The following is a 24,629-nucleotide window of genomic DNA, read 5'->3' as shown; positions in this document are numbered from 1 at the left end:
CGCTTGCTTCGCGATTGTTGGCTGTCGCCGCCAGACTGTCGCAAAGAGCTGCCTGCAAGGGGGCCACAATTTGTAGCGAGCTTTAGGAAACTTAGTGTTTTCCGTCAAATCTTAGACTGATCATTGTTACAGTTATGACAAGTAGCTTTTGTTCTGATGCCTGTGTTGTAATTTTTAGGAGGGAAAAGAATGAGTTTATATTGTGGTGTCGTGAGTGCAGAAGCAAACTGACAATTAGACGAGACGACAACCTTGCGACAAAGGACCTCACTACAAAACTAATAAATGACAGAAAAATGTTGCCATGAAGCTTTGTCATGCTCTTGTCTCAACAGGCAGCCTTATCACTTTGCTCGCTACACCACACACGACCAGAACGTTCTGCAAAAATCGTGATCACGCGCCTCCATTCCTGCGAAGTTTTGTCAGTGTTGTACGCGCATTATCTAGGCAGTTTGTTGTCATCTTTACATTGAGCTCGGCCAGGAACGATGGTCAGCTGAACGATGATGGACCGCCCTTTTTTGAACCCAAACTGGTCACCATTCTGGGCACCAAACTGGGCATCATTCATTGGTTTCTTTGCCGTGTTACTGTTGGCATTTCTAGGTTCTTATGTTTGGATCTGTGCCCTGTTATTAGGTCAGGTCGTTTTTTACAGTGTTTCTGTTAGCGTTTTAGGTTCTATTCTCATGGTGTGAGTATTGTTGCGCGTGTTTAATTTTTTTTTTTTGACGCGGTTCTCCTCCTGGTTGTTCTGCTTTCGCTTGTTCGCTCCTAGTCCGCGGGCAGTTCCTCGTGAGTTTAAAGTCGTCTTTCATCTGTTTCGGATGTTCGTTTTCGGTTTTCCCCTTTACGTTCTCCGCGCCGTTCCGGGTTCGTTTGCTGCACATTTAAAGCGAAAGCTGAAGGCCATATGGCTACGAAATTTGACCTTCAAACCAGGAGGAGCGGAGGCTTGACTCTGACGTCATGCCACGTTAGTCGCCACGCCTCGCCACAGCTGCGCGCGTTCAGCCGACGGCGCTCGCTCGCCTCGCAACTGAGTCGCCGCGGTGGCTCAGTGGTTACGGTGCTCGGCTGCTGACCCGACAGACGCGCGGCGGTTGAATTTCGATGGAGGCGAAATTCTAGAGGTCCGTGTGCTGTGCGATGTCAGTACACCCCCAGGTGGTCGAAATTTCCGGAGCCCTCCACTACAGCGTCTCTCATAGCCTGAGTCGCTTTGGGACGTTAAACCCCACAAACCAAACAAAATCTCGCAACAATCGAATCACTTGAGTAGCTGCGCCTCACCACAGCTGCGTATGACGCAGCCGACGGCACTCTCGCAACTGCCGGAAATCGCGTTACATGTCGTTCGCTATACATAATAAAAGCGTGTGCTTACCTTCGTGTGGTTGCCTCAGCAGAGCTTTCGCTCGTGTTACTAGGTTCAGCCGGATTGAACCAGAGTTGTTGTTTTTTTCTTTTTCCTTTTGCTTCATGTATAAATGCATCCTCCACTCGGCGTTTGCCATGCACCGTGTCCGTTGCGAGTCACTGCCTCATGGCAATGCTCATGAGCATTGTCTGTCCTGTTATATCTGCCGTCCAAGTGTTCTTCGTTATTTGTCTAATTTTTAAGGCGAAAGCCTTTAATGTCTCATCGTTGTAAGCAGCAGTTGTCGACAGAAATGCCACGCTTTTCACTTGGTCGAAACGGTCGTGACGTCACAGTGCGCCAATTTCAAACGTGGTGAATTGTAATTTGGCTAGTAACCATGCAACCAATTGAAGGGATCATATAGTGATGCTCCAAGTAAGTGGGACTGAGCTTAGTTAATTGCTTAATTACCCAATTACCCTAATTAACTCTTCTAGTCAGGCTATATAAATAAACCGAGTAAGAAATTGGTCGAGCTCGGGAATCGAACCCCGGTCTTCGGAGTGCGAGACGAGCATGCTATCCACTCCGCCATGCCAGCTCGACGGTTTGGAACGAACAAAGGCCCGTCTAGTGAATACGCTGTCTTCGCTCACTGCCATCCTCCTCCCTTCCCTTCCGGCGAGGTTTAGGTGTCCACCGAGATATGAGAGACAGATACATTTCCTTTCCTCAAAAACCAATTTACCGACGAGCGAGGCGTAGAACCGAATGGGCGATGGCGTTCTATGGACTCCATGGCAGCGTTGCAAGACGCTGTCGCGTTCCACTCTTAGAGGCGAAGATTAACATCTTAACCACACATCAGTGACCGCACTTTAGGTAAAAAAAAGTGCCCCCCCCCCCCCCCCCCGAATTTTGACGGGTGTCCACCGAGATATGTCAGACAGTTACTGCGTAATTTCCTTTCCTCAAATACAATTTTCATTTTCTTCATTACGGGCCATCTTTGTCTTTCTTCTTCCACTTCCTCCCTTCCTCTACGGTGCGGTTCAGGTGTCCACCGAGATGGCAGAGATTTACTGCGCCATTTCCTTTCCTCAAAAAGCGTTGCGTTGAATCGGCAAGGCATCGCGCCGAACGGGTGGTGGCGTTCCGTGGACTCCCTGGCAGCGCTACAACACGCTGTCGCGTTCCACTCCTAAAGGCGAAGCTTAAGCGTAAGCTTAATTAGCATTTAATTAGTATTCAGGCATTAATCAGTAATTAACCATTAATTAGTGAATTGTCATCACTTAGTAATTAGTACTGAATTACATGTGACGCCACCAGTGCCACAGAAGCAGTCAAAGTGGTGCGGAAAACGCTTTCGCCTCTACGCACTTTAGACAGTCAAAGTGCCCCTGAATTTTTTATCAAGGAACGTGTCATCTAGTATATTCAGAGCTTGACAGCCATATAATAAAGTTGACAGTCTGCGCTGGTGTGTGTGTGTGTGTGCTTGTGCGTGTGTGTGTTGCGTGTGCGTGCTTGTGCGTGTGTGTGCGTGTGTGTGCGTGTGTGCGCGTGTGTGTGTGTCCGTGTGTGTGTGTGCGCGTGTGCGTGCGTGTGTGTGCGCGCGCGTGCGTGCGTGCGTGTGTGTGTGTGTGTGTGTGTGTGTGTGTGTGTGCGTGTGTGTGTGTGTTTGAGAGAGAGAGAGAGAGAGATACCTCTCGTCCTCGTCTTTCTCTGACGCGCCATTCTTCGCTTAACTTTTGACGCAGATTGCTGCAATCAGCGCAGCACTGCGCTGTCATGAGAGGGAAGGCGTACAAATAGCCCCCTTTTCTGGGGTTTGCGTCGTGTATGGTGACATAAATAGGATACGTGCAGGGAACGGCGGCTCAACGCAGGCCGTGGAGACGCCGCGCAGGAAAGAGCTTGCCGATAAAGGAAAGAACGAAGGCATCTCGTGAGGCCGACGCAATGCTTGCAATTTTTACCACTTCCTGTCCGGATGAAGGCCAAGAAGTTCGCGCGAAACAAGCGCCTCGGATCATTCCATCTGCATGCCGACTACCGGTCCGCTAGCACTCAACGGTTGTTCTTTGCATGTCGCCGTTGGCGTTATTTACCTTCGGCGCCTATCATTTTCATGCAATGCGAAAGCGCTCGCCTCATTTGGATGCATTTGCGCTTTGGTTTAAATGGCGCGCGAAAGGGGAATATTCAGAACGCGGACTATAACATGCATGGCCTCCGAGCATCAATAGAGGCGCGACCTCTACGGATGTCTACACGGGTAGGTTAATTACTCACCTGCAGTGAATAACTCTTTTTCCTCCATGGTATCAGAAGAGCAAGTTGCTGGGCTAGTTGGTGCTGTTGCATCGTGGTGGAGCAGCGCAAAGGACGGGACACAAGAAACACGTCCTTCCTTGTGTACGTCCTTCCTTGTTTCTTGTGTCCCGTCCTTTGCGCTGCTCCACCACTATGCTCCATGGTATACCTATACGGTGCAAGCGACGACAGCGCACCCGTTTCTTGTTTTCGGCAAATGCTTAATGTTGGGTTCACAGTTGATTTTTATTGTAGTTGCTTTTTTTCTTTCTTCCTTTCGGCTGCTTCGCGCGTTTAATATCTCACGTAAAATGGTACCAAATGGGAAACTACATCTTGTGTTTTCCTTTTTCTCGGTTTTGAGGTCGATAAGCTAGAGCTGTAAAAGCACCACTGCTGTTGTGAAGCCCTCCCCAGGGAAAGTGACCACGCCGACTAGCTGTCCTGTTCTGAATGCCTTTCGTTTAGCCAAACTTGAGTTGGTGCATTGTTTTGGAAAGGCCAGCGGACCCCACCAGTCGCCGTGAGATTGTGCCGTTATTTGTATTTATCAAGACTGTGTCTGTGTCTCACAATGAAATATTGATAACGGTCTGCTAGTGCGTGAATTTGGATGCTGAACTTGCTGCCCTAGCTCCATTATTTATCAGGTTACCTGGCGGCCTCTTTTTTTCGGCTGGCCGTTGCTTTGAGCCGTAGGTTTCCCGATTATAGCCGTCTTTGCATGGTAGGTAAACGAGGTTTTCCGGAAGGCGCCATACCTGGCCATGTAAACGTTGAAAAAAATTACCAGAACCTTTGCAATGTAGAGGGTACATCGTGGAGAGCTGGGACGAATGCTATCAACTGCCCACGTGAGATTATATCTCGCTCAGTGATAGTGCAGCCGGGGCCGGCTTTTCGCCTGAAAGTGCCGCCAGGAAGTGTCGATTGTCTATGCCGTCGGCATCTCTGCTCTCCGGCGCACGGCAGTTCCGCGAGTTTGAGATTACTGCCAATCAATGCAGTGTCGATATGACGACGCTGGCGGTGGGGGAGCGAGGCCTCTTGTTTTACGTGGGGATGCCACTCGAGCCGCGAGATAACTCGCTCATTGTTCCCTTATCAAGCCTGGAAACACTCGTTAAAGAAGAAAGGGACTCTATCGGGCGCTCGTGGGCTTGGCTTGACGCCCCGAAATAAGCCTCCATAAAGCATAATCTGGAAGGGGTTGTCGCTCTGCGGCACAGCGCTTCGGCCGCAGCGCCGATGCGTACCGTCCATGGAAGGGGGGGCCCTGCCACTAGGCTCGACATCACTTGCGCCGCGCGCCGCCGCGGAGGTCTTCTGGAGGCCTTTCGCTCCCGACCTGCCGAGCGCGGACTCGCGCCTCCACAGCGCCGGGAAGGAGGCGCTGCGGCGCCCCGAAGCAGCGGACAGCCGCCGGCGCCGACCCGTGGCCCTGGCCCCGTCGCCAAACTCGGCCTTTCGACCGGTCAGGGTCAAGCGCCTCCAGTGCTCCTACTGCGGCGTGTCCTTCCTCAACAACGGACAGCTGGTGGGCCACATCCGCGTCCACACAGGTACGCGTTTCTCCCAAAATCCGGACGCTGTCGCAGTGTCGGCACTGGACTATTTGAGTATTTGTTATTAAATGAGCGGAACGAGTGAGAGTTTCCGTGCTTTTCAGCGCATTTGGCGACGCTTCAGAGCCGGTGTCCATACCATTCTGGAAGCGTGCATGAAACATCAGTTCTGTTGCGACAAATTTAACAAGGCTTCTGCGACTGAACATTAGCATTTAGACTACACCGAGCTTCGGAAAATTTAACTTCTATTGCCAGCAGCACGTTGCTCTTAAACTTTTGGCGGGGCCAGTTCGCTTGCGCCTTGGTTTGGTCAGTCGCACACGCATTTTCTCACCATTCAAACACTGGCATAAGCTTCTCTCTGCGTCTAGCTCACACGCCGCTGCAGCGCAGCAATCATGAACGGAGGGCCGATAAAATTTACAGTTCGTTGCTCTCAGCGTTCTGTAGTCAGCGAGCGATATTTGCCCTCATCATGGTGTTCCGCGCGTTGTTGTGGCACAGCACCATTCTTCCCCACCGCAGCGGTGGCCCAGTGGTCTGAGCATCCGTCTCGCATGCAGGAGGTGCGGCGTTCGATCCCCAGTGCCGATCCCCAAGCTTTCCCTTGGTATGGTGCTCAGCTTAATTAGGGTGAAATGCTTGGGAAATGGGTCACTGACCCCACCTTGAGTTGAACAAAATACCTTGTTCCATGGCGCTCTTTGACCACAGATGCCTTTGCGCCATAAAAATCCATCACCATCACCAATCTCACCTATGCAATTTTTTCCAGCTTCTTCCTTCTGTACCTGTGCATCGCTATAAGGGGAACCTCGACAAGGAAGTAAACATTGGAAAAGGCGCGAACAAGACGATCGCAGAGCTCTACACGAATCGAACTCTGCTGGACATTTTTATGTGATAGCGTAGAAGCCTCGTCGGCACGAAAAGCCGGCGTCCGGTGTCCGCTGCAGCATCGCTGATTGGCTGGCGCGGGGTGCAGCGTCACGAGACCCCTTCACGTGCCGCTGGTGTGGAAGCGAGCGTGGCAGCTTGGCCTGGGCATCGCTGATTGGTCGGCGCGGTGTGTTACGTCACGCACCTCGTGGACCGGTGCAGGCGCGTGGCGGCAGTAGGCAGCTGCGCTTGGATATGTGCAGAAGTGTGTAGACAGCTCTGCGTATCCGGTTGCTATCGCATTTACATACGTAATGAAAACTGCGCTTTTGCTCGCTTAATGAATGTGCAAAAATTGTCGGTATGCTTGGCTTGGTGTTTAGTTTATACTTTGGGCAATGAGATGACAAATTTCTTGGTGCTTGCAGCGGCTGATATGTGTTCCAGTTGGCAGACTTTCATGCAACACCCACATAAGTTTTTATTAATCTTTCCATGAAATTTTATGAATGCAGAGGTAAATCCATTCATTTGTTGTCTAGCTAAATCACTAAAAACCCAACGCTCACGGCGCACAGATTTATTCACCATTGACTGACATTTTAATGTATACACAGGACGGGACATGATGACAAGAACACGTGATGAACACTTGATGACACGAGAACGTAATGACAAGAACAAGCACAGACGTCCCGTCCCGTGTATGCCAAGTGTTAATCAGCGCATAACCAACTTTCCTAAACCACAACGTTATTTGCCATGATTCCTCCCCCCCCCCCCCCCAAAAAAAAAAAAAACGAAATGTTTCAACAAGTCATCTATCATAACGTAACCAGCAACGAAAACGGGGACACAAGAAGAAGTACACAGATAGCCTACGCATGTAACCAAACAACGCATGCGCGTCAGGAACCCAAAACACCCATGTAGAACGTAACCTAACGCCCGCTCCTTCAGCCAACCTTCATTATGTTTCATCCACACCAACTAGCCCTCATGGTTACCCTGTGGCAGATCATCGTCTGTAGCGGCGACTGGCGCGTGTGGACAATCTAGCCCTTTGAAACATAACAGACGTCCCTACACTGACCATTTTATTTGTCGCTGATAGTTTTCAAGGCTCAAGGATAAGTTTCAGAAGACACGAAATTATTACTGAACGGTTTTGAGTCTGTTCCTTTGCTGAACAAAATATGTTGCTGGGTTAGTTGGTGATGCATATTTTCTAGAATAGTAATTCAGCGCTACTTTTTTAGACGAGCACACAGACATGACAGCGCCCGTCCTGTATTGTCGCTCTATGGTTTTGGTTTATTGGGGTTTAACAACCCAAAGCGACCCAGGCTATGAGGGACGCCGTAGTGAAGGACTCCGGAAATTTCGACCACCTGGTGTTCTTTAACGTACACTGACATCGCACAGCACACGGGCCTCTAGAATTTTGCCTTCATCGAAATTCGGCCGCCACGGCCGGGATCGAACCCGCGTCTTTCGGGTCAGCAGCCGAGCGCCGTAACCACTGAGCCACCGCGGCGGGGCTGTCGCTGTATGCGGTTGTCTTATAAAAACGTAGCACTGAATTAAAGTTTCTGGAAAAAACTGTTCCTTTGCTGAGGTAGGAGAACGTACTGGCATTCTGATGCAATTGTTTGATGCAAATGTTTTGCGATGCTGGTTTCTTGAAACCTTGTTGGTATAACTGGCTGCTAAAGAACCACCATCTTTGCGTTCGTGGAAAAATCTCTCACTCGGGAGACAAAATAAAATACGACTAATTCGTGGCAAGTATCGCAGGAGCGTGAGGTACGTAGAGTCACTTGGATATAGAGCTACCAAGCTCCTGTCTGATACGATTCTATGACGGCTTTGTTCAAAAGAGAACGGTGCTGATAATAAGTGAGGTTTTTCGTTGCACCTCTAGGTTTTGCAGGCAGCAGTGCGAAGGGCATTAGACCCTTCTGAACAAAACGGTATTCCTTATCTCGCACCGAGGCCACGGCGAGGTTTCGGAATGCGGCCCCGCCGGGGCCGCACATCACAAAGCTGCCGTCTCATGCGGATAGCAGCAGTCTGCTTTACCAGCGCTTTGATTGCCACAACTGATCATGAATCATGATCATGAATAACCGTGAATCACCATGAAATCATGGATCACCAACTGGCCCAAAACTCCGCTTTGCTAAAGTTCAATCCTGCCCACTCGTCTTAATCAGTGGCTATAGCTGGGCATGCGCTTTCAGTTCCTCGAGCTCGTAATTTTGCTTCCGTTTCCTTCAGTTGCAAGTTAGCGCTCGTCCTATGCCCTTCTCTTGTCCTCGATTGTCTAGCGCTAAGCCAACCTGTAACTAACGCATATAGCGTCTAAGACGCAAAAGAAAAACGCTCTGTACGCTTGTCAAAGCGAGGCGTAGTTCTCCCGTTCAGTGTCGTGTGCGCGTGCTTTTTAACCTTGCGCAAACATTCTTGCAGAGCCGCATGCAGGGGTATTGGGGCTAATCATATGTCTAGCTGGTAGGATTTAAAATTGGTATTGCGCTTCGGGCGATCACTTTGTTTTATATATCCGTACACCAAGATTATTTTCTAAAGGCATCCATTTGTCTAGCCGAGTAAATACTTCATGGTGGTAATTACGCAGGTATTGGGCGAAATATGCTTCTGTTGTTGGCTTAGGAAGAATAGGGACTTATTACTGTAGACATTACATAGCATGCTGGGTTCGCGATTAGAATTATGCGTGAGGGAGTCAGGCCTTCAGTTGCAGTCGGGGCTTGACAGAAAGGTTGTTCCTTACCACGGCCTAGTAAAAACATCTGTTTCAAATTGAGGTAAGTTGGGGCATTTGTAGCCGCAGCTGTTCTTCGGTACCTTTAAAAAGTCCCCGAACATTAGTTGTCAAGGTCGCATTTTTTTTTAAATGCGTATCGCTTATGGAACCTCCTGCCACAATAATTTCTCTAGGGCGATTTGTGTCAGCCAAGTGGCAGACGATCAAAAATACTCCTACCGCGGTGATTCCGTAGGAGTTCTGTTACTGAGCGCCTCCATCGAAATGCTGCCGCACAGGCGTCGTTTCGATGGAGGCGAGGTGTAATAATGCCTGTGTGCTCAAATTTCAGAGCAAGTTAAAATGACTTCGGGTTCCGGAATCTTTAGCCGGCCCTCGGCTCTGGCATACGTTAATTAGGAGAAACCATGCACTCTAAACAGAAAAGTGTTAAAAGGCAGTAAGCTGTTGACAGATTGCTCCCATTTTACTACAATGTAGGCGTATTCGTGGCGTATTCAGCTGCTCCCGAGCTTTCGCTCTTTTTCCCGTACACTGCGGTTTCCAGGTATTCCTAATCTCCGCCCAGCAACGCGTGTCATGAGCCCCCATTTAAATGCTGATGTAGCGTACAAATCTTAATGGAATAGATCTTAGCGATTTTCAAGATTGAGATTTCCAGGAACAAGAGACTAGCGCTTTGTATATTCGTTTTCTTCTCTGTCTATGTCATCTTCGTGGCGCTCAAACATTATGAATAGGGAGACCTTAGCGCCGCTGTTTGCTTTTATATGATTTCTGTGCGCATGCGCAATGAGTCACTGAGATGCCTGCTCGAAGAAATTGCGCGTTTCTTCTCATATGAGTTTGATGTTCTCTGCTTTGGAGTTGTCGGTGCAACGTGTTTCCAGACGAACTAGTTTCTGCAAATTTAATCACACCCACCCTGGCGCAAATAGCTGTGGCGTTCGGCTGCTCAAAGGTTGCGGTTTTGATCCCGGCACTGTGGTGTCAGCGGATGTTAAAGAAGCACACGTGATCAAAATGAATACAGAGCACTCCACTGCTCCGTACCTCATTAGCTAGCTATGTTGATTTGGTACGTAAATTCAAACCAATCAAATTTAATCATCGTGTGGCAGCTCATTCACGTAAACAAGTTATTTTCTCCTTTCTGCCTCTGTAAACAGAAATCCAGCCTCACGTGGAACCGAAGTTCAGTGAATTACGCGTAGCTCGTGCATATCATCGGTGTGTGGTCTGCCATGCGGCGCACTTGTAGCCGCGCGCTCTGACCTTGGCCAAATTCTAGCGGCGCAGAGACGCGTGCTGAAGGTTGCAGTACAATGAGGGCCACATGCCAGCTATTCAGGTCATTGTGAACTGGTCAGGGAGGTGGACTGCAGCGGTTTGTGTCAGCGTGACTCTAGCTCAAACACTGAAGGCTTTCCCTGATTGAGTGCTTGGCTCCCAGTGAAAATGTAGTTGAAATTTGGCCCGATTAGTCAGCGAGGGCAATGAAGCTGTGCAGCTTTCCTTTTCTGAGGAGGAGCGGCAAACGGAAGGGAACGTTAATCTACAGCAGAGGGCCGCTGCCGCCTAATAAAGAGAGAAGTTCGCGGTCTTGAATGTGGCAGCCTATTTATGGGGAGGAATGGGACATCCCGCCTGCAACGAACGGGGATGTAAAAAAAAAAGCCTTATAAGTACTGCAAATAGAAAAATCGCCAGGTGTGAAATGCGCAGAACATAACCAATCCCCGTATACAGCCTTCGCAGATTAAGAGAAAGCATCTCTCTCAAAACCTCTGCATCAAGGCAAGCATTGTTACCAAGGTGTAGAAGAGGCATACGTACAGTACATGGAGTAAATTTTGCGGGACACGGATTCACAGAACAAAAATATATTTCTGACTTGCCATGCTCTAAGTCAAGAATGTAGCGGCGAACGTCCCGTGACGTCATTGCGCTAACTTTTATCCATGACTGTACATGAAGAACATATATGGCGGCTGCACAGCGACGACAGTCCTCTAGGGTGAAAGTGATAAATCCCCACCAGGAAGGATGTCAGGCATGCAGTCGCGATATCTGCGCTTTTACTGGATTGGGAAAGGTTAACAGAGAATATTTCAGTAACCTTCCATCTGCTTCTCATATTACCATACTCAGTAACTCAGGGGACTGATTCCAGAGCATGATTTAGGACCTAGACACGCAAACAACGGTGGATATAAAAATTAATGTAGAGGAAACTAAAGTAATCTTCAATAGTCTCAGGCGGGGAACGGCTGTTTACGATGGGCACTGACATAATTTGAAGTGGTAAATGAATATATCTTTTTAAGGCAGTGACTCAAGGTCGGGACCTCGAGAGTGAGACAGTTAAAGGAGAACAAGAATGAGGTGGAGTGTATTTGGCAGGTACTCTCAGGTCGCGAAGTGGGAAGAACGCGAAGTGAGAACACTGTTGGTGAAATGTTTAGGGGAGTCCCACACTGTTCCCATATTGATCAATTCACTCTTGCCCTACACTATGCTAGCCGTCCAGATTAGCTCAGCTGGTAGAGCGACTGCTCCGGTGAAGCGAAGGCCTGGGTTCGAACCCCGGACCAGGACGAATTTTTCTTTAAGTACGACGTTTCAGTGGAAGCTGTATAGCTTTCGTTTGTAGCAATATGGCTGTGCTTGGGAGGACGCCAAAGAGTAATTGCTCCCTAACTACAATTGTCTTTGCGCATTCACTGAACCTTTTCCCGTCAGCCTCGAGGACGATGATAGGAGGCAAAAAATAATGAAAGAAAGAACAAATGAGAGAGAGAGCGAAAAGAAAAGCTGGCACTGACAAGCTACGTGTTGTGGGAATCCTGGCTTTCCGCCGTTGCCTTTGCGCGGCTGTTGCCGGCTTCCCGCGTTGTTTCTCCTCTTTCCCTTGCTCCCGCCTCAGGCGGTGGAGAGGCGGCTAAGTGACTAATCACTGTCATTTGGCCACAGCTCCGCCCCGGCTCCCCAACGGTCTTTGCCATTGGTACCTTTTGGCGGGATTTCGGGACCCGCTTGGGCGGCCGCGCACCGCGCGACCGTCCGAGCGGAGCCCAGAGAGAGATCCCTCGGAGACAGCGTAAGGTGCGTACGCTACTGTTTTGTCCGTGCCGGCCTTTGCCGTTCGGACCAGTGCATACTCGAGCTCGCCCGCAGCGGCTCGAGCCTGTCCAGCGGGGTCCAGCGACCTCCGACAGGCGTACCTTGCGTTGATTGCCCACTCTCTCTCGCAACCGGCCCAACGGTCGACACGAGAGAGAGATCACAGCACTGCCGCGGGGACATTCTCCTGCAGCGGCGTGCTAGCGGCGCGCATTACTCTAGTCGCTTCGTGCGCACAGCGGAGCCTTGCTCCTCGCGCGCCCCCGGGACGGGGTGACTATTCAGTGTTTGTGTATCTGCTGAAGGACGACGTGAATAAACGTCTCCTTTGTGAACTTGGAGGCCTATTTCTTTGCGGCGAATCGCTCTCCTCCCAGCGGAGGTTGAGTGCGCTGCAACGGTGTCCCAGGGTGTGTGGTGACGGCTGATCGGGGCCCTTGGCTCGCGCGAAGCCCGAACCCGCGGTGGTTGGTGGCCTGTTTCCATTCAGCAACCCGCAGTGTATATGCGGAAATCCAGAGAGCACTGAGGCTGTAAGAGACAATATTGTGCTGCAGTCAGCGCACTTATCTTGTCGAGATATGGGGTTTGTTCTCCGCCCCGCTCCCACTCCGCCGATGCAGCGCCTTCGCTCGCCATCCACACGACGTACGAAACCGATTTCGTACGAGCACGGACACAGTACCACGTGGCCAGGCGTCACTGGCTCCGCCTCGTCCGCGGACGGCGCAGGCTTCTCAAGCGAAAAACAGGCGCGCGGGTTGCACACTGCGCAGTCTAGTGCGCTTTCATAAGTACAACCCTTAAAGGTGCACTGAAGAGGAATCTGAACTCGTCTTTTTGCCGCGGGAACTCGATCTACACGTTCTGAGCATTCTTAGAAACTGCGATTTATTGCCCTGTGTGGCTGATTTTCCTAATTAAATCGAATTAACGTCCGGCTCCCGCCTTTTTTTTTTTAATTCTCCCTCGTACGGTGGGCGGAGTCGACCAACGCGTGGAGTGCCTTGCAGCCAGCTCCGTGGAGGCTTTGCTTTCGCTTTATTTTGTTTTTTAGGTTTCCGTGAATAAATAGTTTCATTCGCAGATAATATAGCCGCAAAATAAGCCCGCAGAAATAAAAATACGCGCGGACTATTTGCTTCTACGGACTACTACGTATTACTCCGCCGATGGCAGAGCGGCAAGCCGCCGCGGGACTGGCTGAAAGGCACTCCACGCGTTGGTCGACTCCGCCCACCGTACGAGGGAGAATTAAAAAGAAAGGCGGGAGCCGGACGTTTATTCGATTTAATTAGGAAAATCAGCCACACAGGGCAATAAATCGAGGTTTCTAAGAATGCTCGGAACGGGCAGATTGAGTTCCCGCGGCATAAAGACGAGTTCAGATTCCTCTTCAGTGCACCTTTAAGAGTGCGCCTCCAAAATAGTTGCCGGGCCCAAAACAAAGTAAAACATAAAATAGTATGAGAAAAAGTCTGCTCGTCCAACTTGTAGTAAGCCCTTCCGTGCCGTCGCCCTCTCGTTGCTTTCCACTGTCCTCCTCGCACTGCCCTCCCAACAGCGAGGTAAGTGCAGCCGTCTAGGTGGTGTTGGTGCAGCACCCCAAAACTGCACCAGCACAAAGGAAATGACTGACTGACTGACTGACTGACTGATTGATTGATTGATTGATTGATTGATTGATTGATTGATCGATTGATCGATCGATCGATCGATCGATCGATCGATCGGACGGACGGACGGATGGATGGATGGATGGATTGTTATAGTGAAATCTTACAATATATGGGAAATTTGCGTTCATAAACTCTTTCCCGTTCAAAAATGCTTTCATCGAGAAATGCTGGGTATGAGCCATCCCCGCGCATTTTCTGGGGGAGGCGGCGATAGCGTACTGCACGTTTGTTCCGCTTGCTTCGCTGCCCGGGACCAGTAGCCCGATAGCGCGGTGCGAAGGGTCTCCCCGTGCGCCTGCCACGGGAGGCGCTTGCCATATCCAGAAGAGACTTCAGCGTTGTTTACATGAACCCGACAGGGCCAGGTCATAGCCGGGTTGAGTCGAGTTATCGGGTCGAAAATCGGTTACTGGGTTCATGTAAACGCGCACCGAGTCCGGTCGATAGCAGAGAGTTCGGGTCCAGTCAACTCCGCCGCAAGGGGTAGGTTGGCTCAACTCGACTCTGGCCCTATGTGCTTGTTAACGCTGTCGAGTCGAAGAAGCGCAAGCGAATCCTGCCACTGCGGCGCAAAAAACTTGTTTTGAGTCGTCGCGGCGGCTCGAGAGGCTCCAGTGGAGCGGCGAGGTTCCATCAAGTTCGAAATTTTTCGCTGTGACGAGCCGCTCAACCGCAGGATTCGATCAGTCGCTTGCATGTGAACCAGCCTTTCAGCAGGAGGGGAGGGCATAAATGTGAACCTGTGTTTTGCTTGTGCCGTCGCGCCCCCGAGACAGCAGTGTGTGCCGCGATCTAGGAGGCTGCCACTGCTCGCTCGCATTGCGCTGTTCGAAGCTTGGTGTCGCTGAAGTTGAACCGGCCTCGACTCGCTAAAATCGAGTTCATGTAAACACGCAGCCGTCGAGTTGGGGTGACCTTGCTCAACCGTACCCCCGACTCGACCCGAAGCTATTCGGTTCATGTAAAGAAGGATCCCTAGAAGTGCCTCGGCTGCCTGGACTCGGTCTACGGCACTCCCGTCCACGTGCGCTCCCGTCGCTACTTTCGCTCCCCCATTGGGAAGCTGATAACCCCCTCGCCCAGCCGGCGCCGACCCGACGCGTGACAGCAACGGTGACGGTCGGCTGAGTAAAGACGGCGAGGGCAACAGGTTTTCCACAATCTCGGCGACAACACCCACGCACACGCCCGCTGACGCGTTTCACGCACTCTCCTGCACCTCTGCTCCATCTGTCCTGGCCCAACCCTATCTGTTATCGCCCCGATCTCAATTCTTTTACTGCTGGCTTTGCGCTCGGCTGCTTCGCAGAGTGCGTTCGCGTGCTGCACACATTGTACCCGGAACTGTAGTCGTGCACACAGGCAGGTCGTCCCGCGGCTTGAGCTGAGCTTCAAGAAAATAAAAAGTCACAGAACTGTTACGAGTGGTAACGCGAATGTTCGAGCGTTAGCTGTGGTGTGACAGCAAAGTATTTTTCCCAGATATGCTGCATTTCTAATCTCGCGAAGGCAGACAGCTGGAGGGGAATCCGGACTTGCCCAAGACTGCAGTGATATTCTGCAGTGGGTTTCGGTGGGGTTCGAGCCAACCACCTCCCGCAGCCGAGGCGGACGCCCAAGCCACAAGGCCCTCTCTGTCTTTATGGAGAGGGAGATTTTTCTCCCCACTTTCCAACCTGCCACCCCCACGTTCTCTCCCACTTTCTCTGTCCACCATCTCCCCTAAAAGCGGAGGGGGATTTCCTGTCTCCATTTTCAGCCTTGGTTCGCAGGCGGCGCTGCGGACGACGACGGCGCGAAACTGAGGAGCGAGCTAATAAGGGCTGACGATCTAAATATAGAACGAGCTCTCGGATCATCCACCAGATCGTTGTGCAGAGTCGCTATTAGCGAGTGGGAGAATGCCTGTGTGGATTATTCAGCCGGCTTTGACGCCTTAAGATGAGCAACAAGCTTCAATCCCACTATTGTGGTGAGAAAGTGCCTAATGGCGGATTTCGCGAAGGCTTTTGTTAAGTGCCACAAGCATTTTCCCGACTAAAAAAATTGGCAGAGGCTCAGCTTGGTTAACCCCGGAAATTGCGAAAGCAACTTCATCCGTTTCTTCAGCTCGCATCCGCCGTGTCTACCGCCGCTCTGTGCCGACGGTTGGTTGGTTGCGACTGAGAGAAGGATGAAAAGGAAAGTGCACGGGCCTGCCTACTGACTCCGAGCCGAGCCACCGAGCCACCACCGCTGCCACGTGCAGATAGAAGAGAGTTGAAAGATATGAGGAAAGATAAACACCACTCATTAAACTTGGCCCTGCACTTGTAGATGCACCCGCATCAAGCGATGTTGACCGGCGTGCTCGCCAGGCTGCTACATACGCACGTTGTTTAGCTAGCCGTTCTTCCCGTTCTTCGTCTGTTTCTTCGGCGCCGTCGCTTGGCCGCAGCAGATCGTTCCAGCCTCGCCTTGTACACATCATCCGACATAGCGCACTGAGAGGAGCGCAGCCGCAGCCCCCCCCCCCCCCCGCCCCCCCGTTTTATGGATGGATGGATGGATGGATGGATGGATAGGAGCGCCCCCTTTGAAACGGGGTGGTGGCAATTGCCACCATGCTCAGCTTTTCTTTATTTATTATTTTTTTTGTTTACTGTGTTGGCAATTCTCATTAAGATTCTCCATCAACTTTGCCTACGGTTTCCTACTATTCTAACCTTATGCCACATCTCTGCTTTTCAGCCACCAATCCTCCAATCGCTTTTTGCTGACTTCCACTGCAGATTTATTTAGATGACCATTGTTATCTTTAAACCCTAGGGCCTCAGAAAGAGTGACTGTGCCTGCATCGACATCCGGATGGATACCATCACATTTGATTATGAGGTGTTCAATTGTTTCCACAGATCTACCACACACTGCACATGTGTCATCTGCTTCGTTAAATTTCTTTTTGTAGCTGCGCGTTCTAAGACACCCTGATCTAGCTTCAAAAAGTAGGGCACTGCCTCTTGAGTTATCATAGAAAAATTCTTTCCTGATCTGCCTTTTCCAGAATCGATATAGTTCTACACTATGTTTCTTTTCCATTGAATTCATCCAATTTTTAACTTCCGCGTTTTTAACCTGTCGTTTAATGCTCCGCTCTATCCCGCTCTAGCGAGCGCCCTCTCTCGGCAGCGGCGCAGCCGGCGTGTAATGTTGTACCTCTGCCATCGATGGCGCAAGCTGGGGCCCCGTCTCTCGGTCTGTCGTGACGCCACACGGTCACGTGACGCGCCGCTGTGTAAGGAGGCGCCACGACCATCGATGGCAGAAAAGTGCAAGCAGTATTGCTTTCGCAATAAAAAAATGCGCTTCACTGGAGCAAGACCAAATTCAGCGTGATGTGTTGGAGACATATATTAGAGCACTGCACGGGCCTCAATCTGAGGCCCAAGCCCGGCCCGGGCCCGAGACCTGAAGCCCGAGCCCGGCCCAGGCCCACGGCTTCAAGCCCGGGCCCGGCCCAGGCCCGCTAAATTAGCGCTCTAGCGAGCCCGGCCCGGCCCGTGAATCCCGGAGTGAAGCCCAGCCCGGGCCCGGCCCGGCCCGTTTCACAGTAACGCTTTAGGTATACTGCTCACTCTGAGCAAGCAGACTGCTACTATACCGATAAGAAACTGGCCGACAAAAGTTCTGAAACTACAGTGTGGCTTGCAGAAAGTTGGTTCTTTTTAACCCAGAAGGGAGTGATTAAAAGTAGTGCTCGCCAGGCCCGTCTATTGGAGAGTGATCTCGTGTAGGTGCGCAATGATAAACTCGGAAGTTCTAAGAGCCAATCAAAAAGGGCTGCATACGCGCGTAATAGACTACTTTGCATTCCCCCATGATTTTAATCAGTTATATCTTGCCGCCCGCGAAGTATAAACATTAAAGCTGCCTAGCAAGCAGTGGAATGACATTTTTTTTAGTGAACGCGATCTCACAGGTTGAACTCATAGCCGAACTGGTCGCCTTTCAGCAGAAACGAAAAGCTAAAAGGCTTGAGTATTTCACGGTGTTTGAAGACTATTAGCGCACCAAACATTTATTTCTGTATAGGTATGTTTTGGGATTACGAACGATCATGACCAATTCAGATCGGTTGAATTTTTTCTCTTACTGGTGGAGAAGAAGATAACGCGCGAACCACGCGATAATGTACAAGGCAAAACACTTGTCATGACAACCAGGCTGAAGAAGCGAGGAGGGATAGATGTGGTTATGAGATGAAATTTACAAACTCTCGCAAGCTTTTGTGGCTATTTCATTTACGAGACGTTCCGGTCAGCTGATCAAAAAGAAAATCAACCGCGCTTTAGTTTGTGAATTTTCTCACATGAGAAAAATATAGCTATCGAATAAAAGCTACGTTTTGGGGGCTTAAGGGCCCAAGGGGAGTCAGGCTGTGAGAGATACTGAAGCAGAGGGCTCCGGATCATTTCGACCACCTGGGTAATGATACTACAAAGTACATGGCTGTCATGCTTCCCGCCTAAATAGAAATGCGGCCGCCGAGGCAAGGAGCAAACCCTGGTTCCCCGGCTCAGTAATCACACTAAGCCACCGCGGCGTAGAAATAAGGAAATAAATAATTCAATGAATAAAGCTTAGTTTTTTTCTCAGCGCGTACTGTAACCCATAGCTCATCCGTGTCGCTGCTCCAATGCCGCAGTTTTGTACTTCACTCTGCAATAGTGAATGAACAGTCGGACACCAGACGTTTCTGTACGAACCCATGCCTGGCTCGGGTCCGCCGCTTTAAGCCCGAGCCCGGCCCGGACCCGCAACTTCAGTTCCGGGCCCAGCCCAGGCCCGGCAAAACAGATCTTGTCCCGGCCCAGTCTTTCGGGCTGGCCCGAGCCCGTGCAGTGCACCAACACATATGCCGCTGGCTCTTATTAGGATCGAGGTAGCGTGGTCGGGCCGGAGAAGGGACGAGGAAGGCGGGAGACGGGGTTACGAAGAAAACAACAAGGAAGGAGAAGTTTATACAGGAATATTTACATTATTTACAAAAAGGGTAACTGAGAGGGACTCTCAGTGTAAGAGAACTTCTTCGTCAACGGGAGTGCACTGAAGTCCACAAAACAGCACCCGTTAAATAGCTCACGGATTCCCCAGGTCCCTGTCTGGGGAAATAGTTCGAAGATTGACGTCCAATCAGACGGACAGTTGTGGATACTGTTGATACCACCCATGCACGGCAAGGGCGGTGCTGGCTGTCCCGCTCCCTCGCAGCTCGGTCGATGGGAAAGGGTAGGATCTGTGCAGGAGGGAGGCGTAGACGTACTTCTTAGCACATCTCGGTACAACTTATTTACACGTATCGATCAGGGCGGCCGTTATCATCAAGAACGATCAGGAGCATCAGGCCGGAGATTCGGTCCTCACGCAACCCTGGAAATCGCATGTCAATTATATCACTTCTAAAGCCAGTAGCACCCTTGGATATATACGCCGTAATTTCCGCCTCGCACCATCATCATTAAAATTAGTATTGTACACAACTTACATTCGTCCACAACTTGAATACGCGTCATCTGTCTGGGATCCCGGTCACGTAACACTCATACATTCTCTTGAGGCAATACAAAATCGCTCAGCCCGGTTTATCTTAAACAACTACCAAAGGACCGCTAGTGTTACTAATATGAAAACCTACTTACAACTACCACTTTTATCGACACGAAGAAAGCTATCTCGCCTGTCTCTCTTTCACAAAATATACCACCATAACACAACCTTGCGCTACCACCGTCATACATTTCAACTCGCCGTGACCACAGCAAAAAGGTACATATTCCACACTCAAATACGCTTGCATATTCATACTCGTTTATTCCTCGGACAAGCAATGACTGGAATAACCTACCAGCATCACTAACAAGTATATCTGAAATTGAGAACTTTAAATCAGCATTACACAGTTTCTTTTCATAGCTAGTCCTCATATCATCATCATGGCGTTCATAGATGGTGTTCATATTCCCAATACGACTGTTTGTTTATTAGGAACTGCATTCCTTGTTTATTATTTGTTTTCCTTGCCATATTTTTCTGTATTTATTAACACCGTTACTGATGTCGTAGTTTACTCTTTGTACCTTTGTTCTTTTTCATTCTTTTTGTATGCTTACTTTCGTTTTTGTACTGGTTTTACAGAGATTGTGTATATTTTTTACTAATAACTTTTTTGTGTAAATTGTGTATGCCTCTGCATCCGCCCCTCCCCTCTATAATGTACATTTGTACCCTGAGGGTATAATAAATAAATAAATAAATAACCCTGTCAGCCTGACTTACCTACATAGCTGGCGCACAGACAGTGGTCCCTCATTCTTCGAGCCGGAGCCAATCTTGATCCTTTCTGCTCTAGCTCCTCAGTTACTACAAACAGAGCCGAGTCGAGTCTTTTCCTTCCGAGTCCCCTTTCGGATGATGCCAGAATGGCTCCTTAAATCAGTTTGCCCAGCATTCTGGAGACCCTTTTAATAACCAATCGGAAATGAGCTTCTTGGAATCAATCGCAGTTTCTGTTGAACGAACCAATGGCTCGCCGGTGCCCACGGGGTTGAATTCCACGAAGTCCTTAAGCATTTCCGCACATGGTTACAGCCCAACAACACACCGGCAACAAAAACGGTACTGTCACCATGACGGGGCCGCGCTTCCCCTTCCATGTTCGTGCTCTGGGACATCTGCCTTTCGTCGCCCACGCCCCTCTCCAAACCCGAGGGGTCCGCGTGTCGGTACCGCTTTTCGGCAGCAACGCAAAAGGTCTCGGCTTTTCGTGGCAGTCCACTGCACAGCATTTGAAGCTTTTAATTGCGAAAGCAATACTAGGCCAGGTCTAACCGCTCGTCTCGTGGTCCGTGGACCCCCCTGCTCCTCAAGGAGCCGCCGCCGCGCCTAACAGATGGTGTGACGTCAGCCTCTTCGTTGCTATGGCTACGCGGGACGTCAGCTTGCTCTCTCCACCGCAGCCAGGAGGAGGCGGTCGTCCCTCGTCCCTGTCTACTTCTCTGTCCGTGTCTTTTATTGCGCCCCTGTGTCCTCCTGGAGGCGGTCGTGCCGCGCTCCTCGAGGAGTCTCGCCATGGAAGTCACCGACGAAGACTCTATATCTGAATCTAGTTGCTCTACTGCTTCTGCATTGCATTGCTTTCGCAACCAACCAGGTTTAACCAGAGCTAAACCGCACCAATTTTTTTATAGACAGTTTTAGTTAGGCGTGCGCAGTAAGCCTGCGTACGCATCGCTCACTACGTTGCGTACGCTGTAAATGGCGCCTGTTTTGGTTGGCTGCGGCAAAATAGCGTTCTTGTGGCTGGAAGCATGTTTAGTGCCGCAGCGGAAAAAAATTACGCAAGAAAATCAGAGGACTCTGAGGTACTGATCAATAAGCAGGAACAGGATATTGAAAATATACAGTGAAAGGGGTCTTGTGTCAGCCGGGGTTAGAAAAAAAAATGTTGAAAACATGGAAAGTGACGCTTTGTGTAGGGGAGTCGTTAGATCTCAACAACAAAAAAAAAAGATGTCACACGTTGAACGTGTGACTGTACTAACAACTCTCCAGAAATGGTACATCATACGGTGAAACTTTTCGTACCGTGGCACAGCAGACTACAACGAAACAAGTGTGGCACCAACACTAGTCCCTGGAGTGAGAACAAGGAACAAGCACTGACATCGCTCAGTACACGGGCCTCTAGCGTTTCGCCTCCATCGATATGCGACCACCACGGCCGGGACCGAACACGCGTCTTACGGGTCAGCAGCTGGCCACCGCGGCGGCTGCTGCTAAAGGCGTTGCGGAAATCTGCCGTATCTATATTTTATTATGAGATAGGATTCACAGTAAAGCGGAGACAAGAGTAGTACCTTTATTACAGCGCTGACCACTTCAGAAGCGCCGTCGGCTGCGGCTTCGATGCGGAACAGGCTAGACCTGGCGGCGAGCAGGGCAACCAATGGAACGACGCAGTTCGTCGCCCGGCGCACCCGCTGTTGGCGCCGTTGCGGAAAGCTGGGCACTTGCGTAGGCATGCTTTATCGTTGCTCGAGTGTAGCGGGTAATCTTTTTGATAACATGGCTGTTTTGTCTTTTCCGATGCGAACCTGAAGTACACCGAGCCAAGCAGCGCTCAGACAGTGCTGCGCAGAGGTGATACCGGCTGTGGGCGGAGCTTGAGCGGAACATATCGGTGTTTGCGCTGCGTGTGCCCCTGCTTCCTCTTTGCCGCTGAAACGTTTGCGGCGCACAGCGTATCACGCTGGACAATTCTCCGCATATATGTCCCCTGCTTTAGTCCAGACACCGGCAGAAAGTATTTGCGCCAGCACCATTGGAGCACCGGTGGCTTTCGATCGCGCCGTGATATGAACCTGCTGCAGTCCTTTGTTTTGCTTCAAAAGCAAAACAAAGGACGACACACCACAATACGATGAAAGGACAAAACGCACACTTCGCCTTTGTTGTGCTATGAGAAGGTCACGATGAACCTCACCAACTAGCCCATCTCGCAATACCCCCGAATACGATGCCTCACGGTTGACGGCTCGGGTTTTTGTACACTTCCTAATTCCTCTCCCCGGTTCCCGCCTGCGCAGGAGACAGGCCGTACAAGTGCGAGGCGTGCGAGCGGGCGTTCGCGCGCAACGAGGAACTGACGCGGCACCGGCTCATCCACACCGGTGACAAGCCACATGCGTGCGACGTGTGCGCCAAGCGCTTCGCCCGCAAGGACCACCTCAGCAAGCACCGTAAGACGCACCTGGACGAGGCGCACAAGCGCGTGCACGTGTGCAGCCAGCCCGGCTGCGGCCACCGGTACACGCGCACCGACGCACTCACCCGGCACCAGTGGACCGCGCACGCCATCCGACGCGACACCAGCCACTGCCGGTGCAGGCCGCCGGACGCCGCCATCATAGCCGCTGCCACCGCGGGACAGTCCCTGATCTGATTACCCTCACCACCGTCGAAACTAGGGGTCGAATCGCTGGCCGAAGACGCCCCTCCGACTGCCCTTTAATTTACCTTACCTCACTGGCTGGCTCTCCGGTGTTGGTCCGCGATCGCGGGCTCATCGGTTTATCAAACCTGCGTTTGAAATCATCTTCTCCTGTAAACTATCAGCATTACTCCCTTTTCTTTCTGTGGTCCATTTGCGAATGCATTGATTTTACGGAATAGCACATGCATATAAACCGTCATTTCTCACGAAATGAGTGCTGTGAATGCTCAGTTAGCAACATAGTAGTAGTACAGAACACTGTATGAAACATGGGCAGAGTTAACAATTAATCCGGTTTATTCAATCACGGCCTGGTACCGAGCCCGGTGTATACCACAGTCGATGCCTTTTCCGAACTTTGCGACTGCAGCGCGTATAAACATCGTGGACAATCTACGGCGGGAGCAGAATTTGTCGAGCAAGGAATGTGTGGCGTGTTCATGTAACAGCACCACCTTCGTCCTCTGTTGACGAAGAGGCCGCGTGAGCGCCAATCAGGAGGCTTCAAGCCAGCGGACAGGACAGCCGCATTCCTCCAAATGATGTGTTCGCCTGGGCGGCGACCTGGACAGAAATAGCCGAACCTTACGCCCCTTTCATCGTGATACCTGCACTGACCGACGGCTTTTCGTTTTTGTGCGGTCAGGTATGCGCGCAAATCTTTACATTTCGAAGTGTGTTGAGAATTCTGGCCTTTGTCTGTGTACCTTGATGCAACGTGGAGGACGTTTCAAGAACTTCGCTTCTTAAGCTGAACCTGCGTTTTTATTTACGTTACTTACCGGCATGCTGGCTGTGATCATTGGGCATACGACCAAAGCGAGAGCTTACTATGTTTGTGTGCAGGTCGTCATTTCAAATATGCCCATTTTGGAAGAGCTTTCTGGAATCTGAATGCTTCTCATGTTTTTCGCGCACGGTTGTATTCGTGCTGTTTGGTACATAAGCTGTTGGGTTAAGATACCGTCATGACAGTTTCTCTTTGAGTAGTTCTGAGACATATCATTGTAATTTAATGCAATTTTACCACCTCTGTATGCGACGGCTATCTTCCTGATGCATTGCATATTGCAAGGCATCTGGAAAGTGAAATTGTTGCGTGTAGTGCATCTGCTCTGTTGCTTTTGAACAAAATCACTTTTCATTGACGACTATACTTTTGAAGCGCAGCGAAGCTATGCCCATCGTAGTACTGTGTCGTTGGGCAAAGGCGTACACAACAGGTTTGCGCTCCGAAAGAATAGCAAGTAAATTGCACGCTTGCGAATACCCTGCGTTATGCGCATGCACGCTTCTGGCAATATTCTGCATAGCTAGCTTTTGTATAGATTGCTGTCAAAGGTGATGGTGGGTGTCGGGCATTTGTTTTGCATAGAAGTGATCTTGTTGGCTAAATCCTGCAGCCTATTATAAACAAGGACGGATTTTTCTTGCCCCTCCCCCCCTCCCCCTTTCGGTGTCCAAGTGTGAAATTTATTGAGGGAATATCGCATCGGCTCCCATTTTTTTTTTGCACACATAAAAACAGTCGAAGAAATACATTGTGCGAATAGGACTGCCCATCCCAACCACATCTCTCAAGAGTTGCCCATACATCCGTCACTGCGTCTTAATACAGTTAATGAATATTTTATTGCCAGTTGACAGTTGGAATAAATTAATATTTCATCAAAACAAGTATGTCACTGAAATGTTGTGCGTGTATTTTTCGAGGCCGTTTAGCCGTTTGTTTAACATGAAATAGCCCCCGAAGTCTTTGAAATGCTGCATGCGTGTTTCGCGAGGCTTTTTTTAGGTTGTAGATTGTTTTGCGGCAATAAAAAGGCTTCATTTTTGGTATGTAAAAATCATTTTTTTTGCACATCGGTGTTGT

General features: G+C 50.3%; 1 protein-coding gene across 1 annotated transcript; it reads left to right on the top strand.

Annotated features, from left to right (window-relative positions):
• The first annotated feature begins 4,850 nt into the window (after positions 1-4,850).
• Positions 4,851-24,595, top strand: LOC149349520 (uncharacterized). Its single transcript, XM_089578492.1, has 2 exons — positions 4,851-5,247; positions 22,350-24,595. The coding sequence occupies exons 1-2, from the start codon at positions 4,947-4,949 to the stop codon at positions 22,703-22,705; spliced, it is 657 nt and encodes a 218-aa protein (XP_089434618.1). The 5' UTR covers positions 4,851-4,946; the 3' UTR covers positions 22,706-24,595.
• The last annotated feature ends 34 nt before the right edge of the window (positions 24,596-24,629 follow it).

This window comes from Amblyomma mixtum, chromosome 3, assembly GCF_055824585.1.
Source record: "Amblyomma mixtum isolate Tamu chromosome 3, ASM5582458v1, whole genome shotgun sequence".
NCBI lineage: Eukaryota > Metazoa > Arthropoda > Arachnida > Ixodida > Ixodidae > Amblyomma > Amblyomma mixtum.
This window is presented reverse-complemented; position numbering and strand designations above follow the sequence as displayed.

Bases quoted from the DNA above. Each gene is read 5' to 3' on its own strand.
- LOC149349520 (XM_089578492.1), top strand. From the start codon at position 4,947: ATGGAAGGGGGGGCCCTGCCACTAGGCTCGACATCACTTGCGCCGCGC. The intron at 5,248-22,349 runs GTACGCGTTTCT...CCGCCTGCGCAG, and splicing joins CCACATCCGCGTCCACACAG to GAGACAGGCCGTACAAGTGC.